This window comes from Phocoena phocoena, chromosome 17 (assembly GCF_963924675.1).
Source record: "Phocoena phocoena chromosome 17, mPhoPho1.1, whole genome shotgun sequence".
Taxonomy (NCBI): Eukaryota; Metazoa; Chordata; class Mammalia; order Artiodactyla; family Phocoenidae; genus Phocoena; species Phocoena phocoena.
The window spans coordinates 78,140,294-78,164,304 of NC_089235.1; the positions used below are offsets into that span (position 1 = coordinate 78,140,294).

At 45.7% G+C, this 24,011-nt stretch overlaps 1 protein-coding gene across 29 annotated transcripts in view; it reads right to left on the bottom strand.

Moving 5' to 3' along the window:
• Positions 1–24,011, bottom strand: part of PTK2 (protein tyrosine kinase 2) — a 188,933-nt gene that overhangs the window by 14,935 nt on the left and 149,987 nt on the right. For 17 of the 29 annotated variants that reach the window (XM_065895471.1, XM_065895490.1, XM_065895480.1 and 14 more), the window contains 5 exons: positions 22,698–22,809; positions 16,464–16,550; positions 14,854–14,991; positions 14,009–14,140; positions 2,287–2,349 (listed from right to left, as the gene is read on the bottom strand). In XM_065895471.1, the coding sequence (XP_065751543.1) occupies positions 2,287–2,349; positions 14,009–14,140; positions 14,854–14,991; positions 16,464–16,550; positions 22,698–22,809 (532 nt within the window). The remainder of the gene's footprint in view (positions 1–2,286; positions 2,350–14,008; positions 14,141–14,853; positions 14,992–16,463; positions 16,551–22,697; positions 22,810–24,011) is intronic. The other 12 variants (XM_065895468.1, XM_065895488.1, XM_065895485.1 and 9 more) reach the window with 3 other exon arrangements.

Sequence of the window (24,011 nt, forward strand, 5' to 3'; positions counted from 1 at the left end):
TGACATTGAGTTGTATGAGCTGTTCATATATTTTGTATATTAACCCCATATCGGTCATATCACCTGCAAATATTTTCTCCCATTCAGTAGGTTGTCTTTCATTTTGTCAATGGTTTCCTTTGCTGTGCAGAAGCTTTTAAGTTTAAATTGGTCCCATTTCTTTATATTTGCTTTTATTTCCTTTGCTTTAGGAGACAGATCAAAAAAATATTGCTATGATTGATGTCAAAGAGTGTTCTGCCTATGTTTTCCTCTAAGAGTTTTATGGTTTCTGGTGTTATATTTAGGTCTCTTAAAAATCTTTAAAAACTTAAAAAATTTTTTTGTTTCCGATCTTAAAGTCTTTAATCCATTTTCAGTTTATTTTTGCATATGGTGTTGGAGAATGTTCTAATTTCATTCTTTGCGTGTAGCTATCCAGTTGTCCCAGCACCACTTACTGAAGAGACTGTCTTTTCTCCATTGTATATTCTTGCCTCCTCTGTCATACCTTAATTGATCATAAGCGCGTGGGTTTATTTCCGGGCTCTCTATTCTGTTCCATTGATCTATATGTCTGTTTTCGCGCCAGTACCTTACTGTTTTGATTACTATAGCTTTGTAGTATAGTCTGAGGTCAGAGAGAGTAATTCTTTCAGCTCTGTTCTTCTTTCTCAAGATTGTTGTGGCTATTTGGGTTCTTTTGTGTTTTCATACATATTTTAAAATTATTTGTTCTAGTTTTATAAAACAAGCTATTAGTATTTTGATAGGGATTGCACTGAATCTGTAGATTGCCTTGGGTAGTATGGTCATTTTAACAATGTTACTGCTTCCAATCCAAGAACACAGTATATCTTTCCATCCGTTTGTGTTCTCTTCAATTTCTTTCATCAGTGTCTTCTAGTTTTCCGAGAACAGGGCTTTTACTTCTTTAGGTAGGTTTAATCCTAGGTATTTTATTCTTTTTGATGCGATGGTAAATGGGATTGTTTCCTTAACAGGAAACAATGAACAATAGTTCATTCTTAATCTACAGAAATGTAACAGATTTCTGTATATTAATTTTGTATCCTGTAACTTTACCGAATTCACTGATGAGCTCTAGTAGTTTTCTGGTGGCATTTTTAGAATTTTCTATGTAAGTATCATGTCATCTGCAAACAGTGACAGTTTTACTTCTTCCTTTCCAATTTGGATTCCTTTTATTTCTTTTCCTTGTCTGATTGCTGTGGCTAGGACTTCCAATACTATGTTGAATAAAAGTGATGAGAGTCAGCATCCTTGTCTTGTTCCTGATCTTAGAAGGAATGCTTTCAGCTACATGTCATCTTTCCAATATAAAGAGTGAGCACTGCATGTGGAGATGTTAACTGGGGAACAGTGTGATTTTGCACTTGTGGACTAAGGAATGCCTAATATTCTGTCTGCAGAGCCCATTGTGCCAGCATATCTTATGGGAAATGCCAAACCTTCACATGCTGGCAACTGAACACATCTTCTAGGGGCCAGATCTTATGGGGAGCTGGATTTTAGAGCACAGACTAGGGAAAACTATGCATCTCGGAGCTGGATGACGACACAGTCTAATGTATGTATGTATGTGTGTCTAGAAATGAAATGGTTTATTTCTACTCATAAATCTTATTAGGGTGGATGGAGATTTATCTCCCTAAGTCCGTTACCCAGCAAGTGCACGTTTCCCCTTTTTACTGGGGATTTAAGTTTTAAAGAAATCTGTATTTATTTTAACCAGATATCTGCTAATGGAAATCATAACAGTTTTAAATACTCTCCCCTGAAGACCAGGGATTATTTCTAGCAGGCTTTAAATATATTTGGAATAATGATAATAAGCTAGGTCTTTAAATATATTTGGAATAATGATAATAAGCAAGGTCTTTAAAGAGAATTTCAGGCATTTCCCCCTACAACACCCAGCAGAAAAAAATCTTGCTTGAACAAGTTTTCTGTGACTGACTGTGGAAACTTTCATAAAACACGAAACAAGAGTATAAAAATTTAGCAGATGACAACTTGCTGTAGCAACAATTTGTGTACGTATTTCTTTAGGACACAGAGAGTTCACCTTACTATTGAAAAGAGTGTATTAGTAATGGGGTAGAAATTTTTCTACCTAAATATGCATGTTGGGCTGCGTACTGTAAGTTTTAATAATCTTGGCTAAAACGTTGATTTTAGTTATAGAATGAATTATTGTGTTCCATACGACAAATGCTAGTAAGCTTGGATATCCCAGGACACAAAGTGGTCCAGATCCTGATGAGAACGTGGGCAGCTGCTTACCGGGCCCTGAGGACCTCCATCCTCCCTGTCGATGCTGCCTCGAGAGAGCCGCACGTCAGGTTTCTAGAGAAACAAAAGCAAACCGAACAGTTTCATTCTTGGTTTGAAAATCACTGACATATTTCTGTACTAAGTTTCTTCCTTTTGTAACACAATTGTCCTCTGAACAAGAAGAGTTAAAAGTTCCCCAGTTTCACAAAAATTCTCAAAGCCCAGTGGTGACAAGCCCAGGTCAGCTGCCCCAGCAAAGCCCCTTTCTCTGCACATGTGTATAGCTAACAGGACTGGCACCTGTGCCCTGACCCCATATGACACATGAAGACGTGCACTCCACCTCTCTTCCTAGCAGCAAAGCGAGTTTTCTTCACCTAGAAAATCCCCACCCCAGGAGGAGGCACCAATGCCCGCTTCCTGGCACGTTAAGGCTTATATGTACTTGGCTGTCTTGCCAAAGCAGCAAATGGTCCAGTGACAAGTTTTCCCCCGGCACTGCATCCAGAATACAGAAACCAAACAGAGAAGTCTTGACTTAATTTAAGTAAGAGTAAATGAATTTCACTAACATAAGATTAACAAAGTAGGCCACATGCTGTCAAGGTGTGGAGCTTGGTAGGTTTTCGCCTCGTGAAAGCAATGCTGTGAGGTGGCCCCAGCCTGCCCCACGATGGCATGGATTTCACGGAGTCCCCAGGCAGCCACACTGACTCCTGCCCCCTGCCCCCACCAGGCACACTGGCTGACCGTTCATCTCTTAGTCTCTGTCAGTCTGCTGTATCTTACAGACCCTCTATTTGGCAGAGATCAGGCAGTCACAACTTCCTTGTTAGACAAAGAACGTCTTGACATCTGATGCGTCGTACTTTCTACACCTGAGGAGGGCCCAATGCTGAGGACACCAACCGCAAGCACCTGTTGGGGGTGTTGATGGAGAAACGAGCTTCGTCTCTTTCTTTTAAATGTGTGTTTTCAAAAGTGAAACCATGTCATATAATTTCATAACCTTCATATAATATTATATAGTGGAAATTGGTAAAAACGTTAGAATACTGTATAATATTCCAGAGCATGAATGTTGTCACACACAGAGAAAGGTGGAAACAGCCTGGGCTCTGGCAGTAGCCATCGGGGTTCAGGTCAGCCTCCCGCCCTTGCCAGCTGTGTGACCCAGGCCTCAACTTCTTCATCTCTAAGATGGGGCGATAACAGCACCTGCCATGCACTACCCCAATCCTTGTCAGGATTAAACGAGTTAATATTGGCAAAGTACTGAGTCACTGCCACGTACGTGTCAAGTAGAATAAACAGTTATCCTGCTGTTTGTTGAACATTTGGGCCATTTTCAAAATTTCAACTGTATAAATAGGCTGTGGGTAAACATCTTTGTACACAAATCTTTGACTAAGTTCCTGATTAGTTCCTGGGGACAGATTTCTAAGAACTGAATTACTGAGTCACAGGGTTTAAACATTTGAAAAATTGAGCGTATCAGCTGCCAAACTGGTCCTGCCTTGGTCCGCGATGGACTGTGCCCCAGCACTGCTGGACTTCACTTAAAACTTGCAGCCAATCAATAAACAAAATGCCACCTGTTGCAATCTGCCCCTCCCCCTTCCTTAAGTAGTAGAACGTCTCTGTTTCTCCTCTCACAGATGCTAAGCTGCCTTGGACAAGGTTCACCTCTCCTAACCCATTTCCTCACCCACACAGTTATTATAAGGATTAAGTGCTTGGCACAGAGATGTGCACATACGAGATGGTTAGTAGATATGTGCTGAAGGAATGCATTAATAAAAATGCAAACGAGAAGAGATTTTACGGAGGAGGAACGTGAAGCTTAGAAAGGCAGAACCAGTTGCTACAGGCGACACGAGCTGGATTCAATCAGGCAACAAATATTTAGTGAGTATCCTCTGTGTGCGGAAAATATTTTACTTAGGTTTTTACTTAAACAAAAGCTGTTCATATATTGTTTGCTTATAGAGTAAGGTGCTGGGTTTCATGTATTTACATGAATTATCTATTTTTACTTTCATATAAAATACATGAAATGGCTTATTTTTCTTTATGCACAACAACTCCCCAATGATATACTTTTCCAAAGACAGAGTTTCAATCTTTTTTTTTTTTTTTTTTTTTTGTGGTACACGGGCCTCTCACCGTTGTGGCCTCTCCCGTTGCAGAGCACAGGCTCCGGACGCACAGGCTCAGGCCATGGTTCACAGGCCCAGGCGCTCCGCGGCATGTGGGATCTTCCCGGACCGGGGCACGAACCCGTGCCTCCTGCATCGGCAGGCGGCCTCTCAACCACGGCGCCACCAGGGAAGCCCCAGCGTTTCGATCTTAAAGGAGGCCTATCTATGTAAAGTCCACTTGTGTTCCATGAATAGAAATATTTAAGCATTTTCCTCATATAGTCGACAGAGCCTGTCTGCATAAAAGTGTCATGCTGGGAACTAAAGAGCAATCTAGCCAAAGACAGCCTGTCAAAAAGAAGAGATTCTATTATTGTTTCTGCTACTGGGTGAAGCTAAATTCTCCTGTTTTCCCCTTACAGAATATTCTAGATCTCTAGCCCTCTGGGGCCCTCAACCAGCTGCCCCAGGGCCCAGCCCCTCTTATCAGCAGGCTGGCAGCCACTGGACAAGGCAGGGCCAGGCAGCCAAAAGGGTTGGGCCAGCCTCACCTACCAGCTGCCCACGGTAGCTGGCCCAGCCACAGCAGAAGGACCCACACGACCCACACATGGGACAAAAGCATACAGCTCTGGTGACCAAAGGGGAGGGTGTGCTGGGTTCCATAGGATGTCTCTTACATAAGGCCACTTCTCCAAGATTGAAAAAATGTAACTGACCCTTCCTAATACACAGAGGTAAACACAGAGAGTTAGGCAAAATGAGGAGACAGAGGAATTCCAAATAAAAGAATAAGACAAAACCCCAGAAGAAGAACTAAGCAAAGTGGAGATATGCAATCTACCGAAGAAAGAGTGCAAGGTAATGATCATAAAGACAGTCAACAAACTTGGGAGAAGAATGGGTGAACACAGTGAGAGTTTAACAAAGAGTTAGAAAATACAAAGAAGCACCCAACAGAGCTGAAGAATACAATAACTGAAAAAATACACTAGAAGGAATCAACAGTAGACTGGATACAGAGGAATGGGGAACAGATCAGTGAACTGGAAGGCAGAGTGGTGGAAATCATCCAAGATAAACAGAAAAAAGAAAAAAAAAAAAAAAAAGAGGACAGTTTGAGACCTCTGGGACAACATCAAGCATACTAACATTCAAATTATAGGGGTCCCAAAAGGAGAAAAGAGAAAGGGGTGGAGACCTTATTTGAAAAATATCACAGCTGAAAACTTCCCTAACATGGGAAGGGAAAGAGACATCCAAGTCGAAGTACAGAGAATCCCAAACAAGATGAACCCAAAGAGGTCCACACTAGACACATAATTAAAATGGCAAAAACTAAAGATAAAGAGAGAATCTTAAAACCAGTAAGAGAGAAGCAACTTGTTACGTACAAGAGAACTGCCATAAGACTATCAGTTGACTTTTCAACAGAAACTTTGCAGAGGCCAGAAGGAGTGGAACCACACATTCAAAATAATGAAAGGAAAACACCTACAACCAAGAATACTCTACCCAGCAAGGCTATCATTCAGCTTTGAAGGAGAGATAAAGAGTTTAACAGACAAGCAAAAGTTACGTAAAAGAGATCAGCACCACAAAACTGGCTTTACAAGAAATGTTAAAGGGACTTCTCTAATCAAAAAAGAAAAGACCATAACTAGAAATATACAAATTATGAAAGGAATTCCCTGGTGGCACAGTGGTTAAGAATCCGCCTGCCAATGCAGGGGACACGGGTTTGAGCCCTGGTCCAGGAAGATCCCCATGGAGCAACTAAGCCCACGTGGCACAACTACCGAGCCTGCGCTCTAGAGCCCATGAGCCACAACTACTGAGCCCACGTGTCACAACTACTGAAGCCTGAGTGCCTAGAGCCCATGCTCCGCGACAAGAGAAGCCACCACAGTGAGCCTGCGCACTGCAAGGAAGAATAGCTTCCACTTGCCTCAACTAGAGAAAGCCCGCGCAACAACGAAGACCCAATGCAGCCAAAAAAATAAATAAATAAAAGTAATAAAGTTTCCTTAAAAAAAAAAGTATTAAAACAAACAAACAGGGGCTTCCCTGGTGGCGCTGTGGTTGAGAGTCCGCCTGCCGACGCAGGGGACACAGGTTCGTGCCCCGGTCCAGGAAGACCCCACGTGCCGCGGAGCAGCTAGGCCCGTGAGCTATGGCCACTGAGCCTGTGCGTCCAGAGCCTGTGCTCCGCAACGGGAGAGGCCACAACAGTGACAGGCCCACGTACTGCAAAAAAATAAATTAATTAAAAAAAAAAATAGAACTATCATATAATCCAATAATTCTAGTTCCAGGTATTTTTCTGAAGAAAACCAAAAAACTGCTTTGAAAAGATATATGCACCCCTACGTTCACTGCAGCATTATTTACAATAGCCAAGATATGGAAGCAACCTAAGTTCCCACTTATAGAGGAATGGATAAAGAAGGTGTGGTACATATACACACAATGGAATATTAGCTGGCCGTAAAAAAGAATGAAATCTTGCCATTTGCAACAACACAGAGGGTATCATGCAAAGTGAAGTCAGTCAATCGGAGAAAGACAAATACTGTATGATTTCACTTATATGTAGAATCTAAAAAAACAAAAAACAAATAACCTCCCCAAAACCAAATGAACAAACAGAACAGAAACGGACTCACAGGTACAGAGAACAGGTGGTTGCCAGAGGGGAGGGGTGGGGGGGATGAGTGAAATAGGTGAGGGAGATTAAGAGGGACAAACTTCCAGTTATAAAATAAATGGGTCAATGAGATGTAATGTACAGTGTGGGGAATGGATTGGCTAATACTGTAATAACTTTGTATGGTGACAGATGTAACTAGACCTACACTGATGATCATTCTGTAATATATAAAAATATTGAATTACTATGTCGTACACCTGAAACTAATATAATATTCTAAGTCAATTACACTTCAAAATAAAATATTCTGGATCTGAAGATCGTAATACTAAAGACAAAAAGGAGGCAAAGGCAATTTCTATTTAAAATCTTACAGAAATGGATAACAGACATAAAGAACGTCTGGGCCTATCTGATTATTTTCCCCGTCAGGTATGCATTTTCTTTCTTTTTTTCAAATTCAGGTATAACTTGTATACAACAAAGCCCACAGTTCTTAAGTGTAAAGGTCAGTACCCCTGCCTAACACGCCACCCCAATCAAGACACAGAGCAGATAACCCACAGGCTGCAGTTCACCAAAGGGACCCCTCCTCTGACTTCCAGCCCAGACGACTGTTTCTGAACTTCTTACAAATGGGTCCTGTAAGAAGCACTCGTGTGTGTCTGACATCTTTTGTGAACACGGTGTCTAAGATTCAGCCCTGTGGTTGTGTGTAGTAGTTTGCTCGTTCTTACTGTTGTGCAACATGCCCTTGTTGCATCCGTTCTGCTGTTAACGGGCAGGTGGGTTATCTCCAGTTCTTTTCCGTGTGGGCATGCGTATTCCCTTCTCTTAGGCAACAGATGGGGGCTGAAGGTGCTGCTTTCAGTTTTGGGAACACAGTAACCAACCGTTCAGGCTTGATCTCTAGTTCCATGTTGCTATCACTCTAGAAAACTTCAAACCTAAGGCTTTCAACTCAAAGTCCTTTCCCCTTGCACTACACATTGTCTTCAAATCTGGACTGTGGAATACACATGGGAGGGATGTGGCCTGGCTGAGAGCAGAGTCCCCGTCTTGGACTCTCTGACCCCGTCTTGATGTTCACCTTTCATTCCTGCTGACTGGTTCTGCTGCGAGAGGGAAAACAGCTCAAACATTCATTTCCTTTCTCAGGACACAAAGCAGGCTTTATATACTCAAAACTTTCTCATTTTAAAATTAAAATCCTATCTTCAGCACAGCCCTGCATTAGAAAATGACTGTGTGCATGGCAATAAAAATAAACAAGTAACACAGTTACTCTCTCTTTAAGCAGCACCCAATAGGAAAGAAAGTCCTCTCAATGGACTGAGGTTCTAGTCAAGGCTGCCAGCCCTCTCTCTGGCCAGTTTGCAAGAGAGCTTTTACAGCCGTGGATTCACAGGCACAGAGGCAACTCAGAAACCACTCGGGCTGCACTGAGATCACAGAAGGGGGTGGGGACACCACAAAGACCCTGCGCTGTAGGTCACAGCTGTGTGCCCCAGGGCAAGAGCCTGCCTTATGTGTGCTGATGGAGGGATGCTCGACTCGACTCTCCAAAGTGCTCGATAAAAAAGTAACCTCATACAATGATGTACGTCCTAAAACAGGAGGCTTCAATAAATAGCTATCGATTCTGATCTGTCAGAAAAAATCTGGGAATCGCTACTGACAAAGCAACTTAAATTTTTCCAGTAAGAACGTGACTCTTCCACCCGAGTACAAGCTGACCTCACAGAAGGGAGTGGCAGGGCTGCTCCCAGCACAGTCCGAGGACCAGGGCGGGTCAGGAATGATTTGCTGTTACCAGGTCGTGATGAGACAGAAACAGAGGATGAGCATCTTTAGAAATTTCTAGAGCAATCTGAAATAGTAATTTTTAGGTCTGTTGGAGCTCATAATAAAAGTCTGTATACCTTTTAAAAAATTTCCTTTTTCTAGTAACTGCTTCTTATTTTATTTCACTAGAGTATCAGGTCTACAGTGGTTTAGGAAAAAAAAATAGAAACAGGTCCTCCTTCACTGACAGCTTGAGAAGCCTGCACTGGGAAGCACCTGGGCCTAAAAGGCTCCATGTCCTGCATGCAGATTCTGCCTCCTCGGGGAAACGTGGCGGCCAGACACAGCCAGGGCCTTGTTAGCCAGCTGCTAAAAACAGCCTACCTAAGGGAGCTCTAACAACAGCAAAAATGAATTAAGGGGGAAAAAAAACCCCAAAAAACAAGCAACGAATTAAGGTTCACTGATAACAAATAAATCCAGTGAAAGGGTGTCCAGCTCCTGCGTGATACCAGCGACGCTCCTTTGCAGAATGCCTTCGACACTGGCTAAAATCTCTCACCCCATCTACTACACTCATCTCGGGTTGGGAGCCGCCTGCATGTATTCTGGGCGATGTGTACGATCTAGGGTTCTAGATTCTCATCAATGCAGCGCTCCTGGCTGCTACAGAGAACAAACTGAATGAGAGATTAAAAGCCCTTGGAAAAATTAACGGTGTATTCCTTATCCCTTCCACTGTCTACGCGTTATACATTTAATCCTCCACTCAACCCTACAGAAAAGCACTCTCGCATTTTACAGAGGAAATTATAATTATCTTACAGATTAACAAATCACAGCAGAGAGAGGTTAAACAACTTACGTAGGGCCGCGGTAACTAGGATTTTGAAGCTTTCCCTAGCTGACCCCAGCGCCTAGGCTCCTGCACTCGGTGTGCCCTCACCCTGGCATGTTCTTCAGCTGCTCAGCCTGCCCTGATGGCCCTGCATGCTGGGCCTCCCCTGCGCTCCGTCCGCTCTGTCACAACCAGGGCTGACCTAGAGGGGCTGCGTCTCAAGGACAGGAAGGATGGAGGGCCCCAGGTGGTCATCCTGTGGCGGTCACTGGGAGGTTTTAAGTCAGAGAAGGCCAGGATCAGACCCGAGGTGTAGAAATGTCACCACGGCTGCGGCACGAAACACAGCTTGGAGGGGACAGGATCTCAGAGATGCCATGTACGACGCCTCAGCCTTGACATTTACTTGCCCTCACCTCCTCACCTTCCCTCCCCTGGCAGCGGCGCTGTGGCTCGCTCACCCAGTTGCTCACGCCGAGGCTGGGCCCGTCCTGACGGCTCACTTGCTCTCAGCCCCCCACCTACACCGGCTGCCTGACCAACGGCCAACGCAGATGGGGCAGGGATTATTCGACTGAGGACATCAACACTGTTCTGATCTTGAAACCATTAACAATGAATAATAAATCACTCTTGCTTATGAAGATCGACAGGAAATTCTAATAAAACATCACAAACAAAAGACACCAGGACCTTCAAAGGATCATCAACCACGACTTAGTGGGGACTTCTCTCTGGAATGAGGGTCCAGCATAAAACCAAGCAAAATGCTTCACATAATTCATCACGTTAAGCCTTTTAAAAGCTTTAAAAAGGTTAGTTTAAAAATAGAAAGCCAGCATTATACTTAATGGAGAAAACTATTACGGACATTATCTTTAAAAATAAAAGCAGGATGGGCTTCCCTGGTGGCACAGTGGTTGAGAGTCTGCCTGCTAATGCAGGAGACAGGGATTCGAGCCCTGGTCTGGGAAGATCCCACATGCCGCGGAGCAACTAGGCCCGTGAGCCACAACTGCTGAGCCTGAGCATCTAGAGCCTGTGCTCCACAACAAGAGAGGCCGCGACAGTGAGAAGCCCGCGCATCGCGATGAAGAGTGGCCCCCGCTTGCCACAACTAGAGAAAGCCCTCGCACAGAAACGAAGACCCAACACAGCCAAAAATAAATAAATACACAAATGTGGGGTTTAAAAAAATAAAGCAGGCAAGAACCTGTTTAATACAAAGTTGGCAAGAGATGCTTCAGGGCCAATATGAGATACATAACTGAAAATGGAGAAAGAAAATGTTTTTTAAAAAGTGATAACCGTGCATGAATAGAAAAAATCCAAGGAAATCAGTCAGAAAAAATTTCATGTGATAAGTATTGTTACATACAAGATAATTTCCTAAAATTCATATGCATATACGGAAATAACAACTAAAAAGTTCAATGAAAATGAGATACCATTATCAGTGACGGGAAGCTCTAAATGAATGGGCAGTAATTTAATAAGGGAAGATATGGACTTAGAGAAAATTATAAAGTTACATGGGAGAAATAAAAGGGATCAGGAACAAATGGAAATGTCCCAGGCTGAGGAGACAGGTACACTGAGGCTGTCACAGGACACAGCACTGACTGGACTCCCCGGGGGGAGTTCATTATACGACTTCATTAGTGGATTTTCAACGTGGCACGGAAGCCATCTGGAGTGACAGAAATGTCACACGTATGGAGAATGGGTTATATGGACTTAATGTATTTATCAAAACTCACCAAAATGTACGCTTAAGACCTGCGCAGTCCACTGTATGTAAATTATCTCAATTAAAAGGAACAACCCCTACGGCAGATGAGCCGGCAGTGTCTGGAGCCTCTGATGCAGAGTACCTGACATCACTGGGAAGATGGAGCCTGGGCCTGGGCCCATCACCTTCCCCACCAGCAAGCTCTTCCCAAGGCATGAGCATACTTCCTGAGCCTGTCTGCCCTGCAAATTCCAATCTATCTCGAGGCCTGGGCGCCAACATCATCCCGACCCCGAGTGGCACCCCCAGGCCCCCCTCCTGCTCTCGCCGCCGGCTGCACTCTGTCAGAGCAGCTCGCAGCCGCGGCCTCCTCCACCCTCGGCGATCATACACCAGACACTGGTATTTATGTATACTAACTCGAGTTTGAAGAGTTTGTAACACTGCCTTTTTAAAATACAAATCAATGCGGGAAAGTAGGCTATCTGGACAAAAGGTTAAAAGGTAGGGCTAGGGAACAGCAGCTGTATTCTTGGAACTGATATAATATCCAAACAGATTTGCTCAGATTAGTATAGTAAATAATAATAACCAATTTTTGCCGCTTGCCTTATAATCTCAAGATACGCTTTGATTTAAATAATTTAGAATTTTGATTTGATGAAACTTTTGTTCAAAAGTGAATGGTTCACAGCGCCCAGCGGTATTTCGTATACGTTACAGTAAATGCACACGCAGAGGAGCACTAGGCCGTGGGAGTGCCGAGCTGTGTGCAGCCGGGCACTCCGGCTGGCAGAGTGGCGGGCACCAAAGACCCCGGCTCGGCCAACGCTACCCAGTGGTCTCGGGCAATTTCCTCATCTCTAACACGAGGGTAATAAAGGGTAGGTATACTGTCCCTTATTCTCGTTTCCAAAATCTAAAATGTACTAAAAGACTGGTAAGTTTGTTTGTTTTTTTAAGCTTGAAGGAAACTAATTTTGTGGCAAAACCTGACCTGAACTGATGTGAGGGCTGTCTTTACACCTGGTAATGTGAACACCTGTGTTTTGCTCTAAGAGTGTTAGTGCTTTTAACTCTGTATGCTATTGGAATACTTATATAATATACAGCATGTGCGTCATATTTCATTAATTTTCTTTCTTTTTTTTTTTTTTTGGCCGCACTGCAAGGCTTACGGGATCTTAGTTCCCCGACCAGGGATTGAACCTGGTCCCTGGCAGTGAAAGCGCTGAGACCTAACCACTGGACCGCCAGGGGATTCCCTTCATTAACTTCCTAAAGCAAAAAAATAGTGTAGCACACAGAACCCTCAAAAGTTTCGGATAAAATACTTTGGACCTGTCTCTTCCCCACAGGGTGGTTATAAAGACTGAATGACTTTCTGTATGAGAAATATGTAGGATGGTGACCGACACGTGATAAGTATTTTGTACGATCTTAACCATTAAGCTGTGACAGGGCTGTGTGCATTAGTCCTGTCTGGCAGTTAAATGAGTGTGGGGTGTGTGTGATGTCTGCAGGCCTCAATTTTAAAAGAAAAAGAAAAGAAAGGTGAGAAAGTGCCTCCACCTAATGTGATTTGCTCCCAGGTCCCTGTTCGTGCCAAGATGGCCCTCACTCCCCCTGCAGCGAGGGCAGCGGCCACCCGGATAGGTTAAAACGTGCCTCACCAAACTTGTGCACAGCTTGCTTTGTTTAATTTGAAACTACAGTTTTCAAAAAGAGAGCCCCGTATAAAGAATGAAATCCGGATCACAGGTGATGAACCGCTGTCTCGTAAAACCACTGGTTGTTGATTTAATGTTTCTGTGCCTGTAGGACTCCCAGAGATGCATGAACAGCGTTGTATCCCCTCATCAGTGTCTGGTCCCTCAGCATAGAGGGTGACGTAGAGGTGGCCTCGGGATGTTTATGGTCAAAGCATGAGGGACCAGCTCTGGACTAGCCAGGTATGGGCTTTGCGGAAGCACTCTGAGTCCTGGCTCCGTCCAGGCCTTCTTCTCTTCAGGCTACTTCAGGAAGGCTGAAGTAGCTGCGCAGGGTGACAGGGGAGGGGTCCTAAGGCTGAGGACCGCGTGACACACGCAGGCCACTCTGTCACCGCTCCTCTATCCCCAGGGACTTCTGAGGGGCTGTCGACAAGAGTTGTCCCAGGAAGACATTTGCTGCCCACAACCCCAGAGGTATGTGGCAGGAGGTCTGCATCTCTCAGACCTCGAACCAGAGGAGCCCAGGAAGGCAAGCTCGGGGCCCCCGGGCTATCTAGTCATGTGCCTTGCAGTAGCGAGAGGCAGTGTCTTATGTGCAAGCTGACACTTCAGTGGGAGTCGTTTCTGTGTAAACGTGGCAGTAACACAAAACCACAGAAACGGTTCTACATCTGAGCCTGTGATTCTACTACAGACCTCCTAGAAATTTATCCTGAAAAAGTAATTCAAGAAAAGCGAACGACCCACTATTGCAAGTTTTAGGAAGCAGGTGAACAAAGGCTCCTGCTCTGGAACAGATGAGGTTTGCCATCATCTGCAGTAGAGCCAACTCCAGAGGCTTAGGGGTGCAAGAACTTTCTGAGACTCAGTTACCAGGAACCTCTCCTCCTTCTCCAGCCAGCGCTGGTCCTCTTCCATCTCCTGCTGCTGCCGGATCAGCCGCTCCTCCATCAGGTGGGTCGGCAACACCTGCCCGATGCCACGCAGGTCCAGTGTTGCAGAGTCCTGGAGGAGGAGTTAAAAGGTCCACTCTCAGAAGTCTGTGTGTGAGGCTCTTACTTTTTTTTCTGTGTGTCTTTCCAAACAATTAAGCAAAACGGCAAGTGTGGTGGAAGTAGGGTCTCTTCTACTCTGCCGGCGGGAGCAACTTTTCTGAGGGTTACAAGTTAACGTGCGTGAAACAGCTTTAAAAAGCGTACAACGGTTCACTTGCAGGGACCTACTCTAAAGAAGTGATCCAAGATATGGGGCAGAGAATGCATCATTAGTTAGAGCGAAAAAGTGGAAACAATCTGGAAGTAAAATAATGGGAGGAGGATTAAATACGACACACACATATTATAGAGTATAAAGCATGTGTACTCCAAGGAAAAGAGCTTGAAGAGCAGACAACTACAGATGTTCTTGGACTCAAAGAAATGATTTTTAATATTATAGGAGTGGTTCTTGGTTTTACCAAGAAAATTCAGTAAAAATTAACACGGTCTGCAGAGCTGGAGGCTGTCTGTTCCTTGGCCTCATGTAGGGCTCTGCTTTTCAAATGAATGGGCTAATGACGGTAGCATCTCTCCATCGTTTAGTGAAGATTCACAGACCCAGAGAGCGTCTGATCTTAGAATGAGGGCATCTAAATTGAGAAATCTTAGGATTTAGAAATCCTGTACCTTGGGCACAGCCTCATCAGTTAACAGAGCAAAGCCCAAGAACATCCAATTTACCTCCACGTTGGGCTGCCACATCGATATCTCCTGTGGTCTGTGATTCCACGAATCTGTTTGGTCCAAAAGAGATGCCTGGCCTGGGTAGATGCTGCCAGCCACGGCTGTGATTCCATGTGAGCCAGGGTAGCCAGAGACCTGCGGGTGAGTGAAGCGGCCAGGTCAGGGTCTGACGCAGTACGACTTCTGCACAGTTCTGCTTTCCACGTGAAAGGAAGTAACTGAGATTATAGAGAATAACGTGGCAGCAGAATAACGGCTCCTCAAGCTTGTCCACGCCCTAATCCCTGGGTCCTGTGTGAATATGGTAGCTTACACGCCAAAGGGACTGTGCAGATGTGATTATCAATCAGGAATCATTAGGTGGGGAGATTATCCTGGACGATCTGAGTGGACCATACGTGATCATAAGGGTCCCTAAAAATGCAAGAGGGAAGCAGAGGGGAGAGAAAGGGGGTGTGGCTACTGAAGAACAGTCAGAGAGATACTTGGGCTTTGAAGTGGAGGGACGGGCCACGAGCCAAGGAATGCAGGTGCCTCTAGAAGCCGGTAAAGGCGAGGAAACGGACTCTCAACTGCAGCCTCGAGAAAGGCCGTCTGTTATGGCCACAGTCGACAGCTAGTGCAGACAGACGCTAGGGAACCCGAAATTCTTCACTTTGGGGTTCTACACTTACTACAGTGCTGAGCACAGACCACCTCGGACGTAGAAGCAGTGGGCCATAAACACGGTTAAGCCGCCTCTCTACAAGTCCCTTTCCTGCCCAACTCACTACTACTCCACCGGCAAAGAACAAACAAGGCCCCCACATGCCTGTCCTCTAGTGAGCCAGTGTGGATGGTGAGAGAAGGCAGGCCTTCACAGTCTACCAATGATCTCAAAGGCAGAGAAAAACATTTAGCTGGACACGGAGAGAAATTTCAAGGCAGAAGGAAAGTGAGAGGAATTTCTTTACATGGTTCTCCCTCAATCAAGAGAAAAAGAGACAAGGAATCAGTACCTGTCTCCCTAACTTATTAGGCTGGTACTGGGCAGCCAGGCTTGTCAGCTACTTTTTAAAGGAGATAAAGCACAGCCAAATCCATATTCCAAATTCCCTTCAACAAAGATTTCATGCATTTGTTAGGTCTCTAGGCATTGATTTATACCAAAACTCCATACTGACAATATGTAATTACTTAACTTTCAAATAAGATGTACAGGTAGTTCTCACGGTTTATTTGAATGAAAATATTTTAATAAAAAACTCTACTAAACATAAAATGCTGTATCAGCGACTATTTCTGGTCAGAAGGGATATATCACTGCCAGAGAACTTCTAGGAATTTTCACAACAAAGAGATTTCAAATGATCTAAGGCAGTTTCCTATGACACCAACGACGTGCAAGGATCAAATGAGCATTTCAAGCTGAAAAGGCCTACAGGAAATGTCCCATAGCTGTTCTTATTTACAAGGTAAGGAAACGTGGGGCTTGGGAGAGAATCATTCATCTGTTCGATGAAAAAATGAATGTTTTAATTTATAAATATATACAATGTATATTTCCCCACCCCCAAATGTGCTGAAGAATAAAATAACACATCTTTTAACAGTAATGAACGGTATACCTGGTAGTGATTGGTCTGTACCATGTGCTGTGGGCTGGGATGAAACCCTTCGCTGGACCTCGGACTAGGATAACCAGGTCTGCTGGGCTGTGAACAAATCAACAGAGCATCACATGAATAAGTATCCCGATTATTTTGGTAAATCCGCATTTTATTAAAAAGAATAGAAAAAGATAATTTTCTATAAGAACTTAGTTGGAAAGAATGATAAAGGGTGTGAGGACATTTCCATGGGGGTAACAGTCTTTTCAACACATAATGCTGGGACAACAGGATATCCACATGCGAAAAATGAAGCTAGACCCCCCCCTTCCCCACAACATACATAGAAATTAACTCAAACGTGAGAGCTAAAACGATAAAACTCTTAGAAGAAAACGCAGGAGTAAATCTTTGTGACCCTCTGGGTTAGGCCATGGTTTCTTAGGATGCCGAAAGCTCAGTCAACAAAAGAAAAGAGAAGATAAACTGGACTTCATCAAAATTAAAAGTTTTGTGTTGCAAATGACAACATCAAGAAAGTGAAAAGACAACCCGTGAATGGAAGAAAGTATCTGCAAATCATCTATCTGATAAGATTCATATCCAGCATATAGAAAGAACTCTTATAACTTCAACAAGAAAGTGGCAAATAATCTAAGTAAACAGTGTGCAAAAGATCTGAGTAGACCCAAAGAAGATCTACCAATGGCCAATAAGCACAGAAGAAGACGCTCAATACCATTCAGCATCACGCAAATGCAAGCCTGGAGGCTTTCCTTTCTGCTCCTCACCGGCTGGGAGCACGTGCGTGAACCAGCCGGATTCTATTTCTTCATCTAAAGAACTAGGTTGACTTGGAGGGACCCTGAAGTCACTTCCAGCTCTAAAATCCTCATTGTTTGACACGTGAATTTAAAGTTCAGAGCAAAAAGAACGGTCTAGTCTGAAATGGAAGATGAAGTCAATAAAGCCTCCTAAACCTGAGGGATTTAACAAAGTGGAAACTCAGGGCTCTCCAGGCGAATAAAGACCAGACTTGAAGGAAATAGACTTGGGGCCCAGGGAAGGAAGGAAAATGCCTCAGTGCCTATGTCGCTTTCCCGTGGACACAGGTGGTCCTGGATGAACACACACTTCACTTTGGCTAAGTTCTGAGTGAGTCTGAGTCTCGAAACAGTGTCACCCCCCTTGGCCTGGAATGCGTGCCGGACAGACTCCTGTCCCGGGTCTCCCGTGTCACCCCTCCCTCTCCCTCCTGACACAGAAGCATATCCCCTGCTCTCCTACAAGCACGTGGACTGCAGCTACCCCTGCACTTGCTCCCACCCTGCTGTGCGGGCCTGTTAAGCCTCTGAGGGTGGGAAGGCTCCCCAACCCCTTTAGCCCTGTTGCATTTCAGCCCCCAGGTGCAGTCTACTCCAAACTTAACTAAATGTGAGGACGGATCCCCAAGACCCTCCGAAAGAGGGAAGGGCATGAAGGGGGAGTCACGGGCTTTGCTTGTGTGCTAGGGTGGCAATTTTGTTCCATGAAGCCCTTAGGGACTACTCTCCAGATTTATATTTTTAAAGGTTTCACTTGAACAAGTGGTTAAGAAGAGGCAGAAATGTCTGACTATCTCTGTCCTCTGACATTTCAGCGGCAACAGCCGTTTGAAAGGTGTGTGTTAATATGTATGCATTACAATGGTCGTATGGCAAAGGCTTCCTGGAGTCCAAGTATGGGAGGGTGCAGACCCAGGAATTAGGACAGTATTCACAGCTATCTGACAGGTGGACAGTTGTGTCTGCTGGCTTACATTTTGGAGGTGGCAGGTTAAGTAACACAGGCAAAAATAAAAACTTTTACTCAAAAAAACCCACAAAACTTTTACTCAATGTGTCCTACGTGCAGAGCTAGGTGTCGTATGTACAATCTGAGAAGTCTGAGACCAATGGTACAAAGAAGTATTATCACCCCATTTTACAGAGGATAAAACAGAGGCTCAGAGAGGTCAGGTGATGCAAACAGGCTGCACAGCTGGTAATGGCAGAACTGCCTGCCTCCAGAGTCTGCTGTGCTGTGCTGCTACTCTATGACAAGCACACAGTGACTCACCAAATAAAAGGGGAATTACAAAAGGAAAGATCAAAGAACGGCAAAATCTCCACAGAACATCCTCCAGTGGCTCAAATACTTACATGGGTAGCAAACGGTAACACTTGTAAGGTTCCATTTCAAAATAAAGATAACAGATAAAAATATGAAAACATGTCTTACAGAAGACGAAACTACCGCACCAAGAATACCACAAATGGAACTTTGTTAGCCACCCGCTGCGGAGAGCACGGAAGTACTGCTAACAGTTCTGTTTTCCTTCTCTACAAGTACGGACTCAGCGTGGCAGCCAAGAGGGCAGGCCAGGAAATGGCCAGTGCCAGGCCGGGGCAACTTGCCCACTGTGCCTTCAAGAATGAGGTGGGGACAGGGCTGCCACAAAGATCGAATGAGCTGAGCTGGGCTGAGGTATCCAGACGTGTCACCTGCTACTAAGTACAAGGTTTAGCAGGCTGATTGCATCTCCTCCTCAAAGACAGAAACTTGGATTTTCATGAAGCAAATGATGGAGCTGGGGGAGTTTTTGTTGAAAGCCTCCCAAGTGAGGAGGAAGAAAAAGGAAAACCCAACACATCCTACACTCGTGGTCCTCAGCTGGACGGCAGTGCCCCCGATGGGGGCCTAGGGTACCGAGAGGGCACTCCTGCTGCCTGCAGGGCCCGGCACTGAGGGTGGCAGGCAGGTGGGAGGGACAGTGGGGCTGAACAGCAGGGCCTGTGCCACGTTCAGGTCTTTCTCCACCTTACACAGGTAAAACAACAACAAGGAGCCCTGTAGTCTGAACCGAGAACCAACTCCGTCTGACATACAAACACAAATGGTATTTTGCATAGTTTATCAGACACTGAACTTTCCAGAAGAGCAACTACTGTGAATACTGATGGACAATTTTACTTTGTTTCGTTTGAACTTTACCAAGATTCTTCACCCTTCTAGAAAATCACATCATCAAGACGAATGAGATCCACAGTCAGCTGTGGCTGCAGGGTCTGCGTGTGCAGCTGCTGTGTCCAGGGCGAGCCTACCACACACAGGTGTGGGCACCTGGCTCCTCCACCGCACCTCCCAGTGTAATTATACCCGAGTATTTTACACAGGTGTGTGCATAATGCTATTAGAAGTTACTTTTATTTCTCTTGTACAGTTCACAGTCTCTTGGCTGTGCTGGTATCTTGAAATTATTAAGTCATTTTATAACCTATGTATTTTATTTCAGGATTAGTAAACGGGGCATTATAAAATATTTTTTATATAAATGGAGTGCTGGGTCTGATCAGGGCTGAGAAACACTATGCTAAGGTAGCTGTTCTCAGGACGCCTTTACATTCTCAGAAGTTACTGAGGACTCCACGAGCCTTTACTTATCTGGAATATATCCACCAATATTTACATTATTAGAAATGAAAACATCGAGTATCTGCATATATATACTAATGTAGGTGATCTTCTACCCATTAAATTTTTTTTTTTTTTTTTTTTGGCCGCACTGCGCAGCTTGTGGGATCTTAGTGGGGTCTCAGTTCCCTGACCAGAGATTGAACCTGGGCCCTTGGCAATGGAAAACCTGAGTCCTAACCACTGGACTGCCAGGGAATTCCCTCTACCCATTAAAATTTTAATCTGGGGACTTTCCTGGTGGCACAGTGGTTAAGAATCCACCTGCCAATGCAGGCGACACGGGTTTGAACCCTTGTCCAGGAGGATCCCACGTGCCGTGGAGCAACAAAGCCCGTGCGCCACAACTACTGAGCCTGCGCTCTAGAGCCCGCAAGCCACAACTACTAAGCCCACATGCCGCATCTACTGAAGCCCGTGCTCCACAACAAGAGAAGCCACCGCAATGAGAAGCCTGCACGCCGCAAGGAAGAGTAGCCCCTGCTCGCCGCAACTAGAGAAAGCCCGCACACAGCAACGAAGACCAATGCAGCCAAAAATAAATTAAGTAATTAAAAAAATTTTTTTTTAATTTGGGGGCTGCCAAACTTTTAATTTGGGATCAAAGAGTAAATATTTTATCTATATGGTTGCGCCGTGCAGCTTGTGGGATCTTAGTTCCCTGACCAGGGATCGAACCTGCAGCCTCAGCAGTGAAAGCTGAGGGGCTCTCAGTTCTCAGTTAGGGGAAAGTCCTAACCACCGGACCGCCAGGGAGTTCCCAAAGAGTAAATATTTTAATCTTTTTGAGCCATACTGTAACGGAACCACTCAAGTCCGTCTGTGTAGGGGGTACCCAGCCATGGACAACACACAAGCCAAGGGGGCAGTTCATGCAATAAAACATTCATCAACAGAAACAGGCAGTGGGGTATAGTCTGCTGACCCACTCTGAAGGGTAGAACCATCTCTGACTACAGAAAAGAGCCTCAAAATATACACGTTGAAAACATCCTAAAGAAAGAAATGTGAGGATATTTAAAAAGTTAAGCAGAACTCACCTTTGTTCTGTACACAAAGAAGTCTAACCACCTCCATCTCTGCCCATGAACTTAATATCACAGCCTTCAAAACTCAGCCACATGAAAATTATTAAAAACCATACAGACTGGGATACGTAATCATGTTTGGATGGAAAGGGTTAATTCTGTGAGCTTTAGCGGAACGCTGTGCACAGCACTAGCACATCATTTGTGCTGATCATCAACTACGTAGAGTTCCTTACACTCCTGTGACCAAAACAAGTGCTGTGAATGCATTGTCTCACTTGGTCTTCACAACACCCCTAAGAGGTGGGGAACACTAGTACCCTCACTTCACAGATGAGGCACGTGAGGCTGGGAACAGGCAGGTAATCCACCTGGTCATCAGAGCCACCTGTGAACAGATCCACCTGGTTTCCAGGCCTGAGAAACTAACTTCAAGACTCTCCGGTGCTGGACCCTTCCACAGTAGTTAGTGAGGAAACGAGCAAACCCGTGTATACAAGGTGGAGGCCGCAGATGCTGGGGTGCATGGCTTTTCGGTGGGTAGCTAGGGACTTCGTTGTTGTAACACGAGGAGCGACAGAGAAACGTTGTGGTCTGAGCACTAACCAGCTCATAGTAACACCGACAGAACGGACCACAGGCCCTCCTCCTCCTCTGGGCCTCAGTTTTCCCACTGGTGGAGGAAGCCAGGCTACAGAACCCTTCACCTCTAAAATTCTGAGGAACAGGGTCAGTCACCTGTGTTCACTTTCAATGTGTAATAATATTTACCGTAATAGTTTAAAACAATGGCCGAGAAAACAGATTTCAGGCATCATGATAAAAATATGGGTACAATATTTAAATAGCGCTTTTTGTTAACAGATTTCTGAACATTTTTCAAAAAGAAAATGAAGTAAGGAACTGTCAGAGTTCCTTTAATATATTTTTAGCTAATCAAATATCAAGTAGCAGGTAACTATTAACTGCAAAAAAAGCCTATTATCTATTTACCATCCAGAAAATGAACTGAACTGGATTATTCATGGCAAGTAAGCCACTGTGTGAAAATACCATCCTGTCAAAAGCAAAAGGAGAACAAAGAATCCTGATCTGAGGAGAGTGTTTAAGGGCCAACTGTGTCCAGCTCCAGCCCAGCTGAACAAGAGGGGAAGGCTCTGGCCGCCTGCGGAAGGCCGGGAGGATGCAGGGCAGGGCTGGGGTGCTGCTGGCAGACCTCCCCACGCTGACAACCCAGCCACCGCCACAGATGAGGAAAAGGCAGAAAATGTGCACCAGGTTCTCAGCAAAACAAAACAAAACCCAAAAGGAACCAGGTCAGGTGGAAGCTGACTCCTTTCAAAATAAAGCAAAACGTAAAGCGTTCTCGGCTTGGTTATAGTCTACCTGGTCATCAGGAAGGTCCCTGGCACCAGCAGAGAGAAACCTCCCCGAGCCGGCGTGCTCAGTTAAGTCTGACGATGGGGGCGGTGGGGGGGGGGGGGGGGATTGGAAGGTCAGGTCTAATCCAATCACTCATGACTTCGAACAGCTCAGAGCTGCAACGCAAATTAGGGAAACGGGTGCACGTTGGGGTGGTATGCGGCGGGGCGAACAAGGAACAGAAGTTGCAGTGATTCCTCTTAGAATAACCCGCTATTTGGTTTTCTCCCCACAGACAGCAGCTGCCTACAGCATAAACTGCAAAAGTTAGTAGGCATAATGCCAGAGACGGGGTGGGGGCCTTTGCTACCTTGGGTGGTGCTTCGTCGGACCCTCCAGAGTCCCAGGACACTGTGACCTGCCTTCTGGACTCCATCCTCATCCGTTCTTCTTGCTGGACCTTCTCTTCTTCCAGGATTGTGCTAGAGAGACAACACAGTATGTAAGGGGAGCTGACACGGGGGGAGCTCGCACACACCAGACCCCACCCTGACGACCCGAGGAACCCCGCGGGAAAGAGGATCGGGTTTCTAACTTCACAAAAGGATTCCAGAATGGCCTTGATGCAAGGGGCACAGCCTCAGGTAAGGGAAGGGCAGCTGGCAACACAAGGAGGAGCTGGGAAACCACAGGGGGGCCAGGATGGATGGTCTGAACGCCAGTTTCCTTTAAGCAGCAGAGCTCCCCTGAGCAAATCCCGAGCAGCGCTCCGCACAGCACAGACCCAGCCCTCACAGTGCCACCACAGCAGCACAGCAACCGACCAAACAGCCATGCGGCCCAACGCTCCCCACACTGCCCACGACCTCCTACCAACTTCCACTTTAACCAGCACTTTGCCTCATCAGGAAGGAAGGAAATGCAACAGTATCTACAAGCACTTCTGAAACTCCTGCCGGCTTGAAACTGGCAGCCCCACACCGGGTCACGCGGCTACTTACCCGCCGGGCCGCTCAGGGCTCCGCACCTGGGCTCTGGGCCATCGCGGGAGCGGCCACCGCCCTCTGCTGCCCGCCCGCCCGCCGCCCCGCCGCCGCGTCCTGGGGCTTCCCAGTCCCAGCCTCCTGGTGGAGGGCAGCAGAGAACCTCCCAGCGCCAGCAGCTCATGAGAGAGTGAGGTCAGCGGCCCCAGAGCCTTTCTTTCTAATCTGGGAATCCGGCTCAGCTCGACTGTTTCCAGGAGACATTCCTGCTGCCTGGAGGCGAGGGCAGGCTGTTTCTCACGCAGCTGCACTCATGCAATTTACAGCAGCAGAGGACACACAGAATTCAGCTCGTAACTGCCCTGAGTCAGCGAGCCCTTACTACAGATGGGAGTTTTGTTTTGTGTTTTAAGGAAAGGGAACGTTTCCCTCCATGACCACATTAGCACTTTAGAGAAAAGCAACCCCCTCCTCAAAATATGATTTCGTTTTTCTTCTCACTCCATCTAGACGGTCATGGCTGAGTGAATAGCACAACACTTTAACAACAGTGCAGGCTCTGGCGACACCCTCGAGGCTGGCCAGATGCAGGCCGAGCCAGCGCTGTCGGGAACCTGGCCCCAGGTCCCACGATTCACAGGTCAAGTGCGTGCGACAGCCTGTTTGCTTGGCCTTTGCCCACAATGGGCTGAGAGTTGCCA